The sequence below is a fragment of the Lineus longissimus genome, chromosome 2 (assembly GCF_910592395.1).
Source record: "Lineus longissimus chromosome 2, tnLinLong1.2, whole genome shotgun sequence".
Classification (NCBI taxonomy): domain Eukaryota; kingdom Metazoa; phylum Nemertea; class Pilidiophora; order Heteronemertea; family Lineidae; genus Lineus; species Lineus longissimus.
The window spans coordinates 3,522,768-3,540,874 of record NC_088309.1 but is presented as its reverse complement, the minus strand read 5'-3'; the positions used below and the strand labels follow the sequence as shown (position 1 = coordinate 3,540,874).

At 38.3% G+C, this 18,107-nt stretch overlaps 1 protein-coding gene across 12 annotated transcripts in view; it reads right to left on the bottom strand.

Moving 5' to 3' along the window:
- Positions 1-18,107, bottom strand: part of LOC135502055 (uncharacterized) — a 125,935-nt gene that overhangs the window by 39,872 nt on the left and 67,956 nt on the right. For 8 of the 12 annotated variants that reach the window (XM_064794542.1, XM_064794559.1, XM_064794636.1 and 5 more), the window contains 4 exons: positions 16,173-16,324; positions 12,336-12,371; positions 9,724-9,810; positions 9,388-9,552 (listed from right to left, as the gene is read on the bottom strand). In XM_064794542.1, the coding sequence (XP_064650612.1) occupies positions 9,388-9,552; positions 9,724-9,810; positions 12,336-12,371; positions 16,173-16,324 (440 nt within the window). The remainder of the gene's footprint in view (positions 1-9,387; positions 9,553-9,723; positions 9,811-12,335; positions 12,372-16,172; positions 16,325-18,107) is intronic. The other 4 variants (XM_064794579.1, XM_064794598.1, XM_064794627.1 and 1 more) reach the window with 3 other exon arrangements.

Sequence of the window (18,107 nt, the reverse complement as noted above, 5' to 3'; positions counted from 1 at the left end):
CTAATTGAATACACTGAGAGAAATTGTCTCAAATGTAATTTACTGATAACAGGCTTGAGTACAATAAGATTTTACTTAGACAATGCTATTACATGGGCAGGAAGCTGAGCTAATTATTGAAATCTCATTTAGGTTTGTATCATATGAGGCAGAATCTCTTACAAGTACTCACATTCAATTTTAATCATCATATCATTTAATAAGGACTATTACTTTGATGATTCACTACCAAGGGTTTTCAATACACACGCCTCTCAATATTTAAAACCCCTTGAGTAAAAGGGGTACCCTCTAGATGCATTGTAGCAGACAGGATCAAAGCGCCCATTCAGATAGTTGCAAGCAATTGATTCTAGGACCGTATATTACACCGGAGTGAAGAAACCCTGAATCTCAGGATGCAGAAGATTGAAAACCAACGTTATATTTTCTGCAATGATTGCATTTCCATTAGAGCTCGAAGTGTGACATTATTTTTACAACAAGATTTATGTTCTATGAAAACCTTTGTCATTTCTAAAATTAAATTTCATTCCAATCCGAACTGCCATTGTATTGATCATTCCCACCCCTCCCCCCTCTACCTAGCATCCTGTGACTGTGTAGTTGTTGCTAGGCAATGTCTTGTTTGAGAAAGCCATCAGTTAGATTTAGAAGCCCACCAGACATGTGTCCTGACATGGCCAAGGTGATAAGCCACTCGATGGTTCATTAAGTCATTTCTTGAACTTCACAAGAATTATTTGCTATCTGACCAGTGACTTATTTGGGGAAAGTGATGAGAGCCGTTGCTTGGCAAGTTAGGAAATGCAAAGGTGTACATATAACCAGGGCTGTGCATCTTTCTATCCCTGATGTTCAGAATCAGAAAACCAAGCCCACTAAATGGATGTACTGTCGTGTACATCAACAAGAAAACCAAGGCTTTTCCATTAAACGAGTCAATTAGTACACATGGCAACCCAGAAAATAGTTATGGATTTCATAATCAATGAAACAATGTCTGATAGAAGTTCCACACCAACATAATTTTTCTCTTTTTTAAGCACTGTACAAGACAACCAGCCTTACACCCAGTCAGAAACCTACATCAATATCAACCTGCAAATGCTGCTTGGACAAGGAACCTTTATCTAACATTCCATTTTGGTACAGCTGGCAGGAAAGGTTGCTTAGAATCAGCACTTCAGAAGAAAATTGTCAACAAATTCCATCTATAGAAACCACTTGCTAAGAAAGGTTGGCTGCAGTTGAACCAAAGTTGTCAATGTCAGCATAGCTCTCGGGAGTGAAGGACTTAGAAGCTGTTCTCAAGAAACAGCTATCCTACTTGAGTTAATGTACACACAACAACCATAATGGTACATTTCACCAAGCTTGTTAATGGCATTCAAGAATAACAAGGATTAGGTTTATATTGGTGTAGGAAGAAAGAGGACAGGGATTAGAAATTGTTGTACCGATGAAGTGCACTTGCATCTTTGAATGCGATACTTCTCAACAAGAAAAACATAATCTCTGGGATTGGTATCCCCCCCTCCATCATACAGGGTTAACATCTCATCAGCTTCCAAGCTTGTCAACGAATCACTACTAATATGACAGACCTGTTTGATTGGACACAATCTGGCAAATTAGTGGTGCCAGCGGCAACATGTGCAATAGAATCAGGAAATTTGTCCAAATATGTCACATGAGAAATCTCTAATGTGCCAAAACAAGCACCCTTAAGGCAACACCCCAGAGTAATTGATAATATCTGCATAACTAACACAATTCTTCCTGGTGTTTGCGTGGCTGGCAAACTGCTGTCAACCTCAGCTCTGAACAGCAGGCCAGTAAGCCACAAAATAGATAGACAGACACCTTCATATCAAACATGCTATTTACTTTCAGCTCACTAAATCCTCATATCTGTGAAAAGAACTGCTCCACTTCAGATATCAAGAAACATCTCCACAATAAATCCACAGAGAAGATTTCTTTCTGTCAGTTCTTTTTGCCCCTTGCATGCTCAGACATCTTATATTGATTGCGAAAGTATTTGATATCTGAGGAAGGTGTGACCTTTCCTTTGCCTTTTATCACAGCTACTTCAATCAAATAACACATATACCAAGAGATATGATAAAAGGAACATGTGTTCTGGTACATCAATATACGAGATGTGTCACAATCACAAACATAATCAAATTTCTTCACAGTAAGATGCTGGATTTGACCAAGCGCAGCTAAAGACAAGACATGCCACCAACAAATTTACCAAAAGCCATAAAAAGATCGACATGAATTTTTTTGCTTTTCTTTACAAAATCTGCCTGAATGCCAGCATTGCCACTGGTATTTGCTTCATCTTGATCCAAATAGAGTGATTCATCCTCAGGACAACAAATTTTCCCTAAAGCTGGTCTGTGATTTTTTCTGAAGCCATCCCAGGGTGATAATCCACGGAGGTTGCGAGACCATGGCCATAATGGTCCGACGTATTGACAACCTTCCTACTTTCACCTTCATTCAAATATTTCTTCAGTATGTTTACACAGCAAGTGATACATCCTCTTGGTCACGACCCGCATAACCTCCCACACCTCCTAGATTGAGATAAATTGGATGTATGATGTCTCCATCACTTCTCTACTTTTCCGTTATGATGAGCCATGTCTGGAGAGATTGATCAACACATTAAGGAGTGGAAAAATAAAAGTGTGCTGGAGGTGCATGTGGAAAGTGGTCTGGCCATGAATTTGATGACCACATAAATGTTGGTCTTCGTATTGCTGACGAAGTGAAAACGAATACACTTGGCTCCAGTATTGTTATGAAGGTCATTTTGACATTTGACAAGGTCATTATTGACTTTTGACAGGGCACTGGGGGGGGGGAGGAGTTTCATGACATAATTGATGGTCACTACCTGATATTATCTAGTGGGAAGCAAAAGCAGTTCAAATACATGATGAGCCCACGAAACCATTTAGGTGTATGTCTAAACACCAAGTCTTACAACTTTCAATGAATACACCACTTTGGCGATCAACTGGCTATCAATATAACCACTCAAAGCTCTCACTCTGCTCAATGATGCTGAGGTGTGCACTTGAAAGGATTAAGTGGAACAACTCAATAAAACGTGACAAATTTTCATTTCGAGGGAAATGTTTGGCACGAATACCGGTGACCATAAACAGGAACATATCAGTTGATTGCTATGGCCAATACCCACATATAACTGGTATCGGCTTGATGATAAATATTGCTTTAACATCACAGTACAGAGGCTACTTGAAAGCTTTACCAGAGATGAGTTACTTTCTTCCGGCATTGAAGGATGAAGAGAACTGGTGCTTGGCACGAAGGCACCATCAAGACTCTAGCGAATAGATTTATAGTGATAGCCTCATTGTTAGCCCAACACCCACTTGTTGATTAGTTTTATGTCAGATGAGCAAAAAAAGGTTTGCTGGAATAGTGGAGTTGGCCACCAACAGAAACTCAGTAGCTAACATGAAAATCCTCTCAGTTGGCCAAATTTACCCCACAAGCCCTTTATGTCTCACTTGCAGGAGACAACTTCTTCAGAGAAGTATAGACTCCATCTTTTCAAGCAAATTTATGGATCAGAAGTTGTTCTTAGAATGATGGCAATGGCCTGAGTCTCGTCCCTGATGATGCTGGTGATGATGATGATGATGATGATGATGATGATGATGATGATGATGATGATAATTTTGACCAGATCTTGAACAATAGATATCTCTTTGGAAATACGGATGACATCAGCAACATCAACGACCAACAATGATTAAGGCATTTCCTGAAGAAGTCTTGAAGCGTACAGTTAAAATCTGAAGAACATTGAATTCTAAACTTTGCTTGTTATTAACCTCTGAACTTCATCTTACACTTTTACATGGACAAGATTAGCCCATTCAAATCTCCGAGCTATACTCTTCTTCAACAACATATAGCAGAAAACAAGCCATCACTTGATCTATTTCACGCAATCTCCAGCAATTATTCGAAAGGAAATTGCCCCTGGGATTATGTTGACAATCAGATATTGGATTACACTGGAGCAGCTGGCAAGGTATAGGAGAAAATGAGCATGAAATTGTGCAACTTTATTCTCCCGATTGTGTTCCTTCGGGCATTTTATCACTTCTCATTTCAAACCAAAAGGTAAATTGCTTGCGCTAATTTTTTTAGTATTTCAATGGAGTAGAAGAACTGGTGTGATAAGCAGTGGCATTTTGAAATTATCTTATTTCTGGGCCTTGCATTTGGATCCAAAATGGCAGCCCCTCCTGGTAGTCACAGAACGATGTACTTAGTTTATGCTACTGAAGCCAGACACTCTAAACACAGAAAAGTTTTCATTTAATAAGAGATCTTATCTGTTTCGAGGCAGCGGCAAAAGTAATCAGCGAAAGATAACAAAGGAACAAAATAGATTTACTGATTGGCAAAAAACAAGGCAGAACAACTAAAACTCATTTCAGAAAGATATAGTATTCTCGATGCTATTCAAATTTCCAATCTGCTCCAGGATAATGGATGCAAAAAACATTACTGACAAAACAAGCAGAAGCATTATTGACAAAACCAGTAAAAGCAAGACAGTGATCCATTTATACCTCTGATTGATAGTTTTTAATGAAAGATCATGCTTTTTGACAACAAAGATCTTAGATGTTACCAGCATGTTACATTAATCAATCTGAAAAACTGGTAACAACAGAGCAAGATTTCTAAAATAATGTATCTATCATCATTTTTCATTCTCTGACAAAGAAGCTTGCCCACAATGATATTGGTTTGATGAAAAAAAGTTGTTTCTGAGAACAAGTCTTTGAAAAGATGCAAAGAGGTGAACTAGAGTTTGGCAGAATGAGCAAAGCAGTGATGGGATCCAAATCAATCACCTCTCCCAAAAAATGTCTAGCTGGAGATATTGGAAAATGATATGCTGTCCACTGCAGAGGACATTTTTTGATCGATGAAAACTGTGCACTGAGAGTTGATTGAGCATTGGACTCTAGCTTGTTCTAATGGGAAGTACTATCAACTGGCCAAGTGTACCACAGTATATGCACTCAGATAGGTCAGCAGACAAAGGGAAGAACTTTTCAGAACCTCAACTTGAGTGCTGACATGTTCACATGTACCCAGTGCTCACACGTTAATGGGGATACTTGGGGCTTGGCCAAGTCATGTGGAGCTTGTCCAGAATTTACCATTTAATAACAGGACTGCTAAACCAATTTGAAACAGTCAAGAGGTCTTATAAGAGGCAAAGAGGCAACATCAATATTGGTGAAGCTCTTAGCTTTGGATGTTCTTCAATATTAACGTTATGGAAACTTGCTATTGACTCTAAACTACATCGAAGAGTTCATGTCAAGGAGGTGAAAGGCGGTAAACTTCCAAACGGAGGAAGTGAAACGAGCTCAAGCATGTTGGATCTTGTCCTTACATTTCCTGTGGAAATGAAACTAGATCAAGCATGTTGGATCTTGTCCTAACATTTCCTGTGGAAGTGAAACAAGATCAAGCATGTTGGATCTTGTCCCTACATTTCTTGAGGAAGTGAAACAAGATCAAGCATGTTGGACCTTTACCCTACATTTCTTGAGGAAGTGAAACAAGATCAAGCATGTTGGATCTTGTCCCTACATTTCCTGTGGAAGTGAAACTAGATCAAGCATGTTGGATCTTGTCCTTACATTTCCTGTGGAAATGAAACTAGATCAAGCATGTTGGATCTTGTCCTTACATTTCCTGTGGAAATGAAACTAGATCAAGCATGTTGGATCTTGTCCTTACATTTCCTGTGGAAGTGAAACAAGATCAAGCATGTTGGATCTTGTCCTTACATTTCCTGTGGAAATGAAACTAGATCAAGCATGTTGGATCTTGTCCTTACATTTCCTGTGGAAGTGAAACAAGATCAAGCATGTTGGATCTTGTCCTTACATTTCCTGTGGAAATGAAACTAGATCAAGCATGTTGGATCTTGTCCTTACATTTCCTGTGGAAGTGAAACTAGATCAAGCATATTGGATCTTGTCCTTACATTTCCTGTGGAAATGAAACTAGATCAAGCATGTTGGATCTTGTCCTTACATTTCCTGTGGAAGTGAAACAAGATCAAGCATGTTGGATCTTGTCCTTACATTTCTGGGTTTCTTGTTTCTCGTGCTGATGGTATGCGAGTACAATTGTCATGCTCTTTGTCTCAAATAATATCCTACTCCTGCAGTCTGTGATAACATTTACATAAGGTAAAAACCACACATCTCTTAGAGTAAGCAGCAAATCCCGTGCTTGTCACTCTAAAAGCTAAGCATGTATTTCAAATACACCATCATTTGATTCTGAGAACTTAACTCGGCATCAGGTATTCTCCATTAATAGACATATGATGTTGTACATCAAGGTATCAGTATGCCACCTAAAGAAATCCAAGTTTGTCACAAAAGATCTGCATGAAAGAAGATGACTGAAACATGAGACAAAAGCAATAGTTGATCAAGCTTTAAAACATGAGCAACACTTCGTGCAATTCGCAAGAGAGAGAATTCGTAACAACTGATCCTTGATGTGTGAAACGTGATCGGGAACGTAAAAAGAGCACAACTTCCTTTGTATTCTGTGTTAATTTAGTCAGTTTCATGTTACATATCCGATGCTTTCAGAGTGAGAGGATTTTTGTGTTGTTCATTCCTGCTACAAGTGTTACATCTTTAATATTACTAATGGACTTTTGAGTGTGAGAAGAAGGATACTGCTATGATGGAGATACTAGGCATTTCTGAGTGGCTTCTGATCATGAATGATTGCACGATGATTCCTTCTTGGAGAACTTACTTTTTATTGGTTTGTATTATCTCTAATGCACCTTAACTTTGGCGAGAGGAAAGATTTTGACAGTAGTTATTAAAGACTTATATGCAATCTTTGCAACATCCATTTGTCTTTGCGATGTCAATTGTCAGAGTTGACAGAAGAGAAAAGAAGCCCTGCCTAATATGTATTTATTTGAGATAAGTTACTATACAGCCAGCAGCTTTCTTCCATATTAGGAGAGTATATTCTACCCACTATGCCTTTCATGTGCCTAAAATCACATTTAGAAATATTTTTATGTGCTATTCACCTCAGGGAGCGAAGACATCAAAGTAAAGTGTAACTGGGGGAAGATCAAAGAAATCCATTTTGGCACAAATTGTTCGCTTCGCTTTAAACTAAAATTTTCGCTTTCTTTGATCACTGAAGAATAGCTTCATCTAATTAGACACGGGAACCCCACACTATTTCCTCAAAACAGATTTCATAATCAGGGGCTATTAACATTCTCTATTTCTAGTTCTAAATTGAACAAGTTCTTGTTGTTTTGCAGTTTAAAGTTAGCCTTTACTGGCAAATTTCAAAGAACATCAACGCCTTTTCAGAATACACAAAATCAAACAAAAAAGCATTTTCACCAAGCCTGACAAGACATACTGCAACCGTTAGATAATCGTGGAAATGGTCAGAGGTGATTAATATGTGCTCAATCACCTGGCGCATGGTGTAGCCGCTGGCGGGTGATACGGCCCGTATTCGTGAACTATGACACTCTGCCTGCCACAGGAAAAAATAGCCCCCTAAGATTGATGGGGAATCATTATGGAGGTGCTTATGCTGACGGGATACCTGAAGACTGGCTAGAAACTGGTGAAATATATTTATCAGATACTGCCTTTCTCATATCTTACACTTGATATGTCTATGTCTGGCCCAAATGGGATGTAGTCTGGGATGCTGGCTGTTGGATAGGTTTCTAAGAGTCTCACGGTCAAGAAATTATCATACCATCCAGGAGTAAGGGGTAACTTAACAGACTTTGACCAAAGTCAGAATAGCTGTTTGATGTGATAGCAGTTTGACGTGATAGGTTTCTGAGAGTCTCACAGTCAAGAAATTATCATACCATCCAGGAGTAAGGGGTAACTTAACAGACTTTGACCAAAGTCAGAATAGCTGTTTGATGTGATAGCAGTTTGACGTGATAGGTTTCTGAGAGTCTCACGGTCAAGAAATTATCATATCATCCAGGAGTAAGGGGTAACTTAACAGACTTTGACCAAAGTCAGAATAGTTGTTTGATGTGATAGCAGTTTGACGTGATAGGTTTCTGAGAGTCTCACGGTCAAGAAATTATCATACCATCCAGGAGTAAGGGGTAACTTAACAGACTTTGACCAAAGTCAGAATAGCTGTTTGATGTGATAGCAGTTTGACGTGATAGGTTTCTGAGAGTCTCACGGTCAAGAAATTATCATACCATTCAGGAGTAAGGGGTGACTTGACAGACTTTGACCAAAGTCAGAATAGTTGTTTGATGTGATAGTTGCAGAAACGACTATGAAACATGCTATCACAATGTAAAAAGAAGCCCAATAGGAGACTTTTCCATTAAGTCTTAAAAAATCATATCACATTTCTGCACAAAAAGACCTTTTAGACTGTTTGAGCAGACAACGCCTGTAGCTACAGCTGTTTCTGACAAACAGAATTGTGCTTAAATTGCATCCAGACCTCTGACTGAGAAGGTGATAGGGTAAAACCACATCAGCGGGACTTCAAACAATCTAATATCGATCATACGAGGTGAAGACGCCTCCTTTGTCATGGCCTGAAGCACAACGAGGGAGGACATAGGAAATACTTCAGTCTTGTGGGATACGAATTTTTGACAATACTGGCTGAACTGTTCAGGTCCAAGCTGGGTTTTGGAGGTGAAGGAATGAATCTTTTCTGTCAGCAAACTTTCTTTCTTAAAACACAAGCTATCTCGCCTTAGCACTTTCACGTCATTAACGCTGAAAGTAAACTGCTCCACATGATGTTAACTTTTTAAAATGATATCTGACTTATTTTAGGTAAACAGCAGGTAAATTACTGAATTAAAAAAGACGTTATGCATACATTTGTATGCATACATTTTGTTGCAACAAGACATATTTGAAATTGGTCATATCAAAAGTTTGCTATTCATAGTAAAAAAATTGAGGCATATCACTGACCAATAAAAAACATATAATGAAAGTGAAATAGTTATCAATGATATCTGACCGATGAAAACATATAAATTTGCTGCAATGACACCAACATATTCTGAAAGACTTCAGACAACACATTACTTTGTCAGGATCACGGCGAACAGTTGAGTAAACGTTGATGCTGCCATCTGTCTCCTTTTAATTGCACTGAAGTTTCTCTTCAGCAAGTATCCTACTCTACTTTATCGGATATCGGTATATTGCGAGAAGTCATTTAAAACTCAAGTTTTCTTTCACCTCTGGTAGAATTAGGTCATCATGAAGAAATGTGAAATAGTCTTACCTCCTCAGACTCAAACACATGGCAGATAATTTTGGACTGTTTCTTTCGGCGCATCATATCATCGCCAGGACTGGTGATCATCCGTCGCCGGGCCATGATGACACAGATATCACCGATGTCAGCTATGTACGATATTGTACGCAATGAATGGTCCATCATGATTTCCTGTAAGGAGACCAAACATTTTGATCAATCTGGGGTTTCATAAAGGTTGGTACTTAGGCCCCTCAAACTCTCAATAGAATCTTTCAACATAAAGATGGATAACTTATTGAAGCAAAGTTCTTATCTTGTCTCAACAGCGGATAGCTTTCTGTACTTCTCTTAACTACTCACCTGAAGGTCTGTATTTAGCACCATTATTTTCTCTGTGGACACAAACAAGTCAACTTCAGTGCTGGGCTGGGATTCACCTTCAGGAGCCTGAAAAGCACACAGCATATAAGAGATAATACAATCTGGTTACTTTGATCCATTTTTCTCAAAAGTGGAAAATATGACTTGGGAAATTATTTTATAAAGATGATAATATTATCATTGGAGCCTTTTTTCCAGCGACCTCTTGGCTGGAGACGTTTTGACCTGTTAGAAGATGGCAGAATGGCCATGTTTTGTTCATGTACATCAAAGCATGTTTAAATTTAGCTTTAGATTATAGCTATCGTCACGACAGTGATGTATCCACTTATTGAAGATTTTCCAGACAGGAAGGATGGCAATGGAACATTTAGCATGCCCTTACAATATATACTGACAACATGAACTCCTAGTCAATGACCAACTCGAATCGCAGACATCCAAGTTATTGAAAACACACCAGTACAATATCTAGGGGTAACATGTTCACAGTGATGAACAAACCTTCAAATCACTGACTCAACGAACATTTATCGGGTTATTTTGTTTTGTTTAAAGAAATAATGCTGTTTAAATAAGTTCCTTTAATGACACTAAGCAGAGAAATGATAAATTTCTGAAAAGCGCCATCAGAATTTGTTTGTACAAATAGAAAAGAAAAACAATAAGATATCAGGTTATGATAACACATTGACCGCATAAGGAGGAACAAAACCATAAGTTACACTGTGGAAGTCTACAAGAAATTTAAGTTGAAATTAATAATATATAGTTACCCCTTCCTGTTATGAAAAGATACAAGTTGGAAAACTTATTTTCTGAAATATTTTTGATCGGAATGCAGGACGGGAAGGTTACAGGACTCTTACTAATTAATAATCAAATTACTTAAGCCAGGATCCAATCAACAACCAATCCTGCGAAGAAATGAATCCAGAGCAAAAATGAGGCGGAAAAAATTGTTGATTCTCCAATGCATTTTGATATCACCTGCAGAGCAACAACTCAGGCTATGTCTATTACAAGAACATACATGTACATCTATCCAAGAGAAAATATCAACACGGAAACCTAGAACATGAATTCGTTTAACCAAATCTATACGAGAGGGACTGCAACATAACTGGATTTCAATGCTAGGTGATATTCATACAGAGTGAAAGATATTCAGTGACACCTATTGTTATACAAAAGATATCATGCACAGAAACATCGAAACCTCAAAGATTCACAATCAGAGTGACATTCCAACAGCTTTTGTGAAATCAATATCAAGGAGAGATTTTCATGAATACATCGGTGAATTCAAGGTGACACATTCCAACCCTTTTGTGAATTCAAGGTGACAATTTTGAAGCTATCGTGTGAATTTGAGGTGACATCTTTCAACTGCTTTTTTGTGAATCTAAGGTGAAATTGAACTTATCAGCCTGGACTTGTCCAGCAAAATACATTTAAAACAATGACTAGTTTACCTTTCTATTTGGATCTGCAGCCTGAATATTCAGACAAAACATTATGGTGAGACAACATCATCAGAATAAGGTAACCGAGATAGTTCAAACAAATTTAGGACAATATCATTTCCAACCCAACTGCCATCTATAGCTACAATCAGGTTACATGTATGCTCAAAACCTTTGAGAGGAATGATGCTAAAGAGCCATCTATACTGTGACGTTCATAACTAAGGAACCTTGTTGATATGATTCAGGCATTTACTTCATGATAGCTAGGTATCAAACTTTTCGCAACAGGAACTTGCTCTACAAAACTCTCAGAGAAACCACACTCAAAAACACTTAACACTTGAGAGAAAGGGGACACGATGCAGGGATATAAAACTCAGCTCAGAACTAAACTAATTCTGACAGACATTGAGGCCACCAAACATGCTTCTCTTTATGCGATGCTATCGGTTCAATTAAATCAACTGAATTAACTTCATATCCTACAGAAACTACTTGCTCCAGCTTCCTATTACTCCATTTATTGTCTGAACGGGCAAACATTTGACGATTATCTGAACTAAACAAACTTGCAGTACAATTCCTACAGACATACATGCTATGAGTGGAATAGGGCTGATTCCAACTTAAAATCATACCAAGTTTTGAAATGATTCTGCAAAGCCACTGATGCTGTTGTTTGCAGGGCTCTACTACTATTGAACTTTATTTTTTCAACTTATCAGGATTAACTTCAAATAAAAGCATTCCAAGCAAAGCAAAATGAGGCCTCTTTTTAACGAGCAGATCATTTTGAGTTTGTATTATCACATTGAGTCAGTTTAGGATTTTGAATGAGTATGGGATTTAACAAATCACTCTACACTACCGGTGATAGATAAGTTTTTATACAACTTCCAATTCGGTCATGGGAGACAGTTCAAGAAATAGACAAGGGTGTGATGATATATAAACTTGTACAGGTATCACTAAAAACAGTGGTCAGAAGATCGTCTTCTACGGACATACTTTGTCTAATAGATCATTTTAGGAGGTCAGAAAGGTTAGTGTCTGTCTCACAAAAAAATAAATGCAACCAAACGTCAAACTGAAGATTAAAATACAAAATATGTTTGTAGATACCTGGTATTGTCTGCCAAAATGTAAAGTGCCCAAGGTCTGCATAAGAGAACAAAAGAAGCCCAAGTACAGTATAACATCTTGGAGAAAATCACAACAACATCGAGAGAAGAGAGGCTGTACTGTCAAGTAATAAAACTGGTCCAAAGATGACTAGATACATTTTTAAATCTTAGCTTGGTCGCAGTGCTTCTTTCATGAAATCTTATTGGTGCCTTTCTTACTTCTCCATCTTCAGATAGAATTTGGTTTCTGGCTCTTCGACGCAGAAAACAAAATGGGTCAACAGAAGTCAAATGAATGAACCTTGACAGTACAACTTCTGGAGAAAGTCATTAAATACAAAATGACAATGAAACTATACACAGGGAATTAAACTCGATACTCAACATTACAGTGGCATGTACAAACTGACCATTTATTGTAGAAGACTGAAGGAGAAAACTGTGACTACCCAATCAAGAGGACTAGGACAAATCTGCAAAATCATTTTCACACTGATGTATTTTCTATGGAATACTAGTCTTGAAGCTCAGAAATTCAAAGATTTAGGCTTGAAAACCTCATTCAATTACTTGTGTAGGTCATGGACATTCATGTTTTCGAATCCAACATAAGAATCCTCTTGGTGCCATCATGGCTTCCAAATCATAAATATCTTACATATCAAAGTTCTGCCTTGCATGCAAACACAAACGAACAGCTCATCGCATAACAGCAAGTTCTCACAGAAAGTGACACAACACAGTGAGTGAATCGTGAACCAAACACAGGATTCTTGCTTGTGAGGTTATTTGATGAACTTCTGCCATTCTGCACATAGGGAAGCTACTTGCAGCAAGGTGAAAGCTGCCAGTCAGTAAAACTGGGAAACACACACTTAGTTGCCTGAAGCTGTCAGCAGTCATTTTCTGGGATAATTTCTGAGAGGGCAGTCACAGTCACAGTAACTAATAAGGTGGTGTGTTACCTGTTGGTCAAGCAATGCTAACTATTAGAGAGATACAATACCATAACGATGATCAGCATTACAAGAGTAACATAAGTAAGATGCACAAAATCATTAATGGCCTTTATATTGACAATGCAGTTAAAAATTCCTTTTAAGTCCCGACTGGTAAAATGGCGAAAATGTCTTAGCTCTTGAAGTGAAGAGCTACCATGTAACAACAGCGTTTACAATGTTTTGATAACTGAGTGTAGTAAAATAACTTCTTTTTCACATTACCATGGTGTGAACTGAAGATAATTTCAGACAACTTGTCAACATTTATCTGAAAAGGTGATTGCTGAGCTGATATTTACACTTTGTAACTGCACCAAGACAGCCCCCTCTGTGTGGAGCCCTATTGGGCCAAAAAAATGACTATTTTGATAAGAAGAACAAAAGTGACACTTTTCTCTTCAAACCTCAGCTCAACAAAGTCCCTCTCATGGATCAATTACATGACTGCTACGTGAAGGCACAGTATTAAAACAACATCTATGGAATTGAAAGACAATGAAAGAATAAAGCTGACTCATAGTAAGATGTTGATAAAAACGGAAAAACTGGACTTCAGGAAATCAACTGAAGGAGAGCTCAAGGAAAGAAAATACACCGGTACAAGAATTTGATACCAAACCTTGTGCCAAAAGGAACATAGATTTGGGATAAGACATGCACCGACATCTACACTCAGAAAAGAACCAAGGCAACTGAATACACAAAAAGGGCATAAGACTTTCAAATATCTTAGTAGAAGTATAAAGCTCTTGGGGGAAGACGGCACATTCCTATATATTTCAGGTTTGACAAATTGGAAGAAAACTCAGGTTTTTAGGTATTTTTTATTAGGTAAGACAGCAGCCAGAATCACAACATTCATACTAACACAAGGATGGTGGAAAAATTAAGAAATGAAATACAAAATGACACTGAAATTTTAATGATAAAACAGAGATACTTCATATTGAAACAAGAATTGCAATATAAGTACATCCATGTAAAACATGCAAAATTCGTGCTACGGTTCAAAATAATCACAACGGTGGACAATGACTGGGTTCAAGTTTTATCATCTGACCCCAGGTGTCACTCACATCCAGATTCATCTTCTGTAACAGGTCACTTGTTTTAGTAAATGACTTCGCTCGAGCAAGGTCATGGTGCCCAATATGACCCCCTTTTGATTTCCGGCAATAATAGGCCCATTTGACCAGAGGGGTGTAATGCACTCTTCACACCCCTTCACTTCACAAGTCACAAAAGATTGGGCAAGTCTATTATCATCGGAAATCTATTCCCCACACAATACGGTCCTACAAATGGGTACCTTGAAGGTACATCCTGTAAATCATGATCCTTTACATATAGTTCTCCCCATGCCATCTAACATCTAACTGCTTAGGGATGTTAGAGCGAAAATGGCCTGTTTGCTCGTAACATCATGGTGAAATGTTGTATTATGAAGATCAGTGTACATAACAACACCTGGTGACAAGTTCAATCACTAAAATGGAAGATAACATAACTCGACTACATGCACAACATGACAGAGGTGGAAGGAAACTTACCGATGCCTGCACAGAACAGAGGAGCAGTGTGAAAAAGTGGAAATGTTAAAATGAAAACCGCATGACGCAAAGTCTACATTCGGATAATACTCTATCACTGCCAGACAGAAAACTATTGCTAAACCAGGTTCGTAATGCAGTGACAGAAGATCCTCCCCAACAAACTGTTTGACAGTGAAAGAGATTCCAGGAAACCATACAAGATGCGACAAGAGAAAAGGAACTGCAGTGCTCTGTAACAATGATTAGCACATGCATAATTTAGTGCACAAAGATTATCATGAAGCACTTTTCATGGGATTCCATTGTTCTAGCTTGTGCAGACTGGCTCTTCTTGAAAGTGATCATCATTTTTATTTAAAAAGTATCTTCCTTTGGATGTTTAAGAGTTGCTTGAACTATCAGTTATCTGCTCCTTGTATGAACTTTAGTATAAATCATTCTGAAGCCTTAATTCTTGACTCCTACATGTTTGCTATGTCAACATTCTTCAGATCTGAACAAATGAGTGCAATCTTTGTTTTAAAAACTTTCTGATATCTTCTTACAGGCTGATCATACAACAAACAAATTCTTGGTTTTTATTGAGAGACATCAATAAATATCACCTCAAACCACATTCTCCTGGCAAAAAGTAAGACAAATACCAGACATTTGGATTTCAAAATAACCTGCACACAAAAAGTAAATTCCAGTTGTTTTCAATACAGAACCCCGGTAACAGAAGCACCATGAGAAAGAAGCCTGTGAAGGACTGGAAAGCCCATCCCTATCAATCAACATCCGCATCATTCAGGCCTACTCATATGAGCATTTTGAGGATCGAAATGGAAGGGCCACATATCCATTACAATCACTAAGGAGATGAGTGGAAATACAGATACCAAGAAAAAGACATGAAAAAGCAACCAATTATTTTCTCCTTGATCTATTACAGACACCATCTTTGAGAGCAAAAATAAGATATTTGGGGGGGGTTTTCCATCTTTTATGAGGAGGGATGGACAGGTTATCATATAGGAACTCTCTTGTGTCAGATCACTAGCACTAATAACAAATTAGTGTTTTGAGGGAGGGACTTTCAAATATTCTTATTGTGATTACTATCTGCCTGTGTACATGTACATACAGTCCCAATCCCAACATCTGTTTCATTCGTGGTAGTGTAAGTTGTGTGAAAGTACATGTACATTGCACAAAACATACACAAATTTGGAGACGTCAGTGGTGATTGGGACTGCACATCTATCTAATAAGAAATGGCATATAAAAGTGGATGTGAACCTTAATCCTTCCAACAGCTTCTTGAGCTTGCATCATCCTCATCGCCTTCGATGGCTGGCCTTCTGAGATGAGCTGCGTAGAGCCGAGGTACCGCGCACGGAACAGGACACCCTCTATTAGGACTGTAGGTTCATCAGGGTCCGAGATGGCCACTGTGAAGAGAGAGAAATGGATTAAACGATATGAATGAGTTCAAATATACCCGGGAACAGTTAGGTGGATTTTATTCCATATTATTGGAACTAGGAAGTTTATGTAGTTCAACTCTTAAGCGTATTAACAGACTCCATCAAAACACCCAACAGACATGCGGCTTATGCTCTAACAGCATGAAAACAGCTGTGACTGCTAAAGTTATATTTCTCATGAAAGAATACATTTCCATGTGAATGGCTTCATGATTTTTAGCGTCAAGGTAGGATGGCAGTCACAGATCTTTTCAATCCTAATACAACATCAGAGCAATAGTGCAGTACGAATAAGAACAGTCAGCAAACTTAACAAAATAAGTGAGGAATAAGTCACATTAAACCTGATCAAGCTAAAACAGCTTTATTTATTTTCAAAACTTATTCAATTATACCAAATTCTGAAATGACAGCACTTCATGATAATTACAAATGTGATGTGAAGTCTGTTTCAAGAAAATCTAATCCTCTTCAGCTATGACCCCAAACACCATAGTCTGTAACACCATAACCACAAGTGTTCCTATCATACCACACAAAGAGAACAACCTCATCAGAAGAAGAAAGATAACCTGAGAAAAGAATAAAACTTCACATTGGAAAATAAAAGAAAGCACAGACAGCTGCATAAAACCATGAAGTTCTAGCTCTAAATGAGGACTGCAACCCTGGACAGTCATATTTTGCAGCTGTCCAATGGTCACAGTGCTGCAGCTGTCTAATGGCCACCTGACTGCAGCTAATCTACCACCACATGGCTGCAGTTGCAGCCATCCAACAGCCACGAGGCTGCACCAGCAGATGGCTACATTGCGGTAACCATCTAATGGCCACGAGGCTTTCCACATGGCTGCAGCATCTTATGGCTACAATGCCGTTCCCATGATGTAGCTGGAGACATTCTACAGCCACCTGGCTGTCTCTCTAAAGAGACTCAGGCTTGAGAACACCAAACACAATCAACAAGCTATCACATAGATATCCACCATGGCATGCCCTAGAAGCAAACATCCAGGGAGGAAATGCCTCAAATGGTTATCTGGTGATGTGTCGCAAATATATTGACACTGCTATGGCCAAGGCACATTACTTCATATAATACTGAGGCAGAATGATGTGTTTTCTGGCCAAACAAGCCCACACATTTGCCTTTCAACAGGACAACCCACAATTTAAGCCTGTTGGCTCTAACAAAAAAATAACACATTACAATTAGCGAGCTACGAATACTGGCTTCCTATCCAATGTTGCACTGCCAACGCCATATAAATCATGTGATTAATTCAACATCATTCACTCTTATCAATGCAACCAGCTGGATATATTTGACAATCACTTAGTTTTTCTCAGGCTAATTTTTCACAATAAAACCATCCATAAATGTTGCAGAGTACATTATCAACCATGGTCATTCAAGTTAACTAGACTTATTGAGGTACTATAAGTTCACCAAGGTTTATCATGATAACAGCGGAGATTTGTAAATTAAAACATAGTCCGTAATTTCCCAGGACGATGTATTCTGAACCATCGGTTCTAATTCTGTCAGAGTTTAGATTCAGTCTGTAGACAAAATGAATCACCAATCACCAGCCAAATTGAAAAATCCATAAATAGTCAATACAGCTTATAGGCAAATAAAAACATCTCCCACCTAAACCATAGACATAGCACATGCAAGAAGACAAGTGATGCTCACACACAGTGTTGTTCCCAAAGGTGGCCCCCTCCTAAACCAAATTCTTCA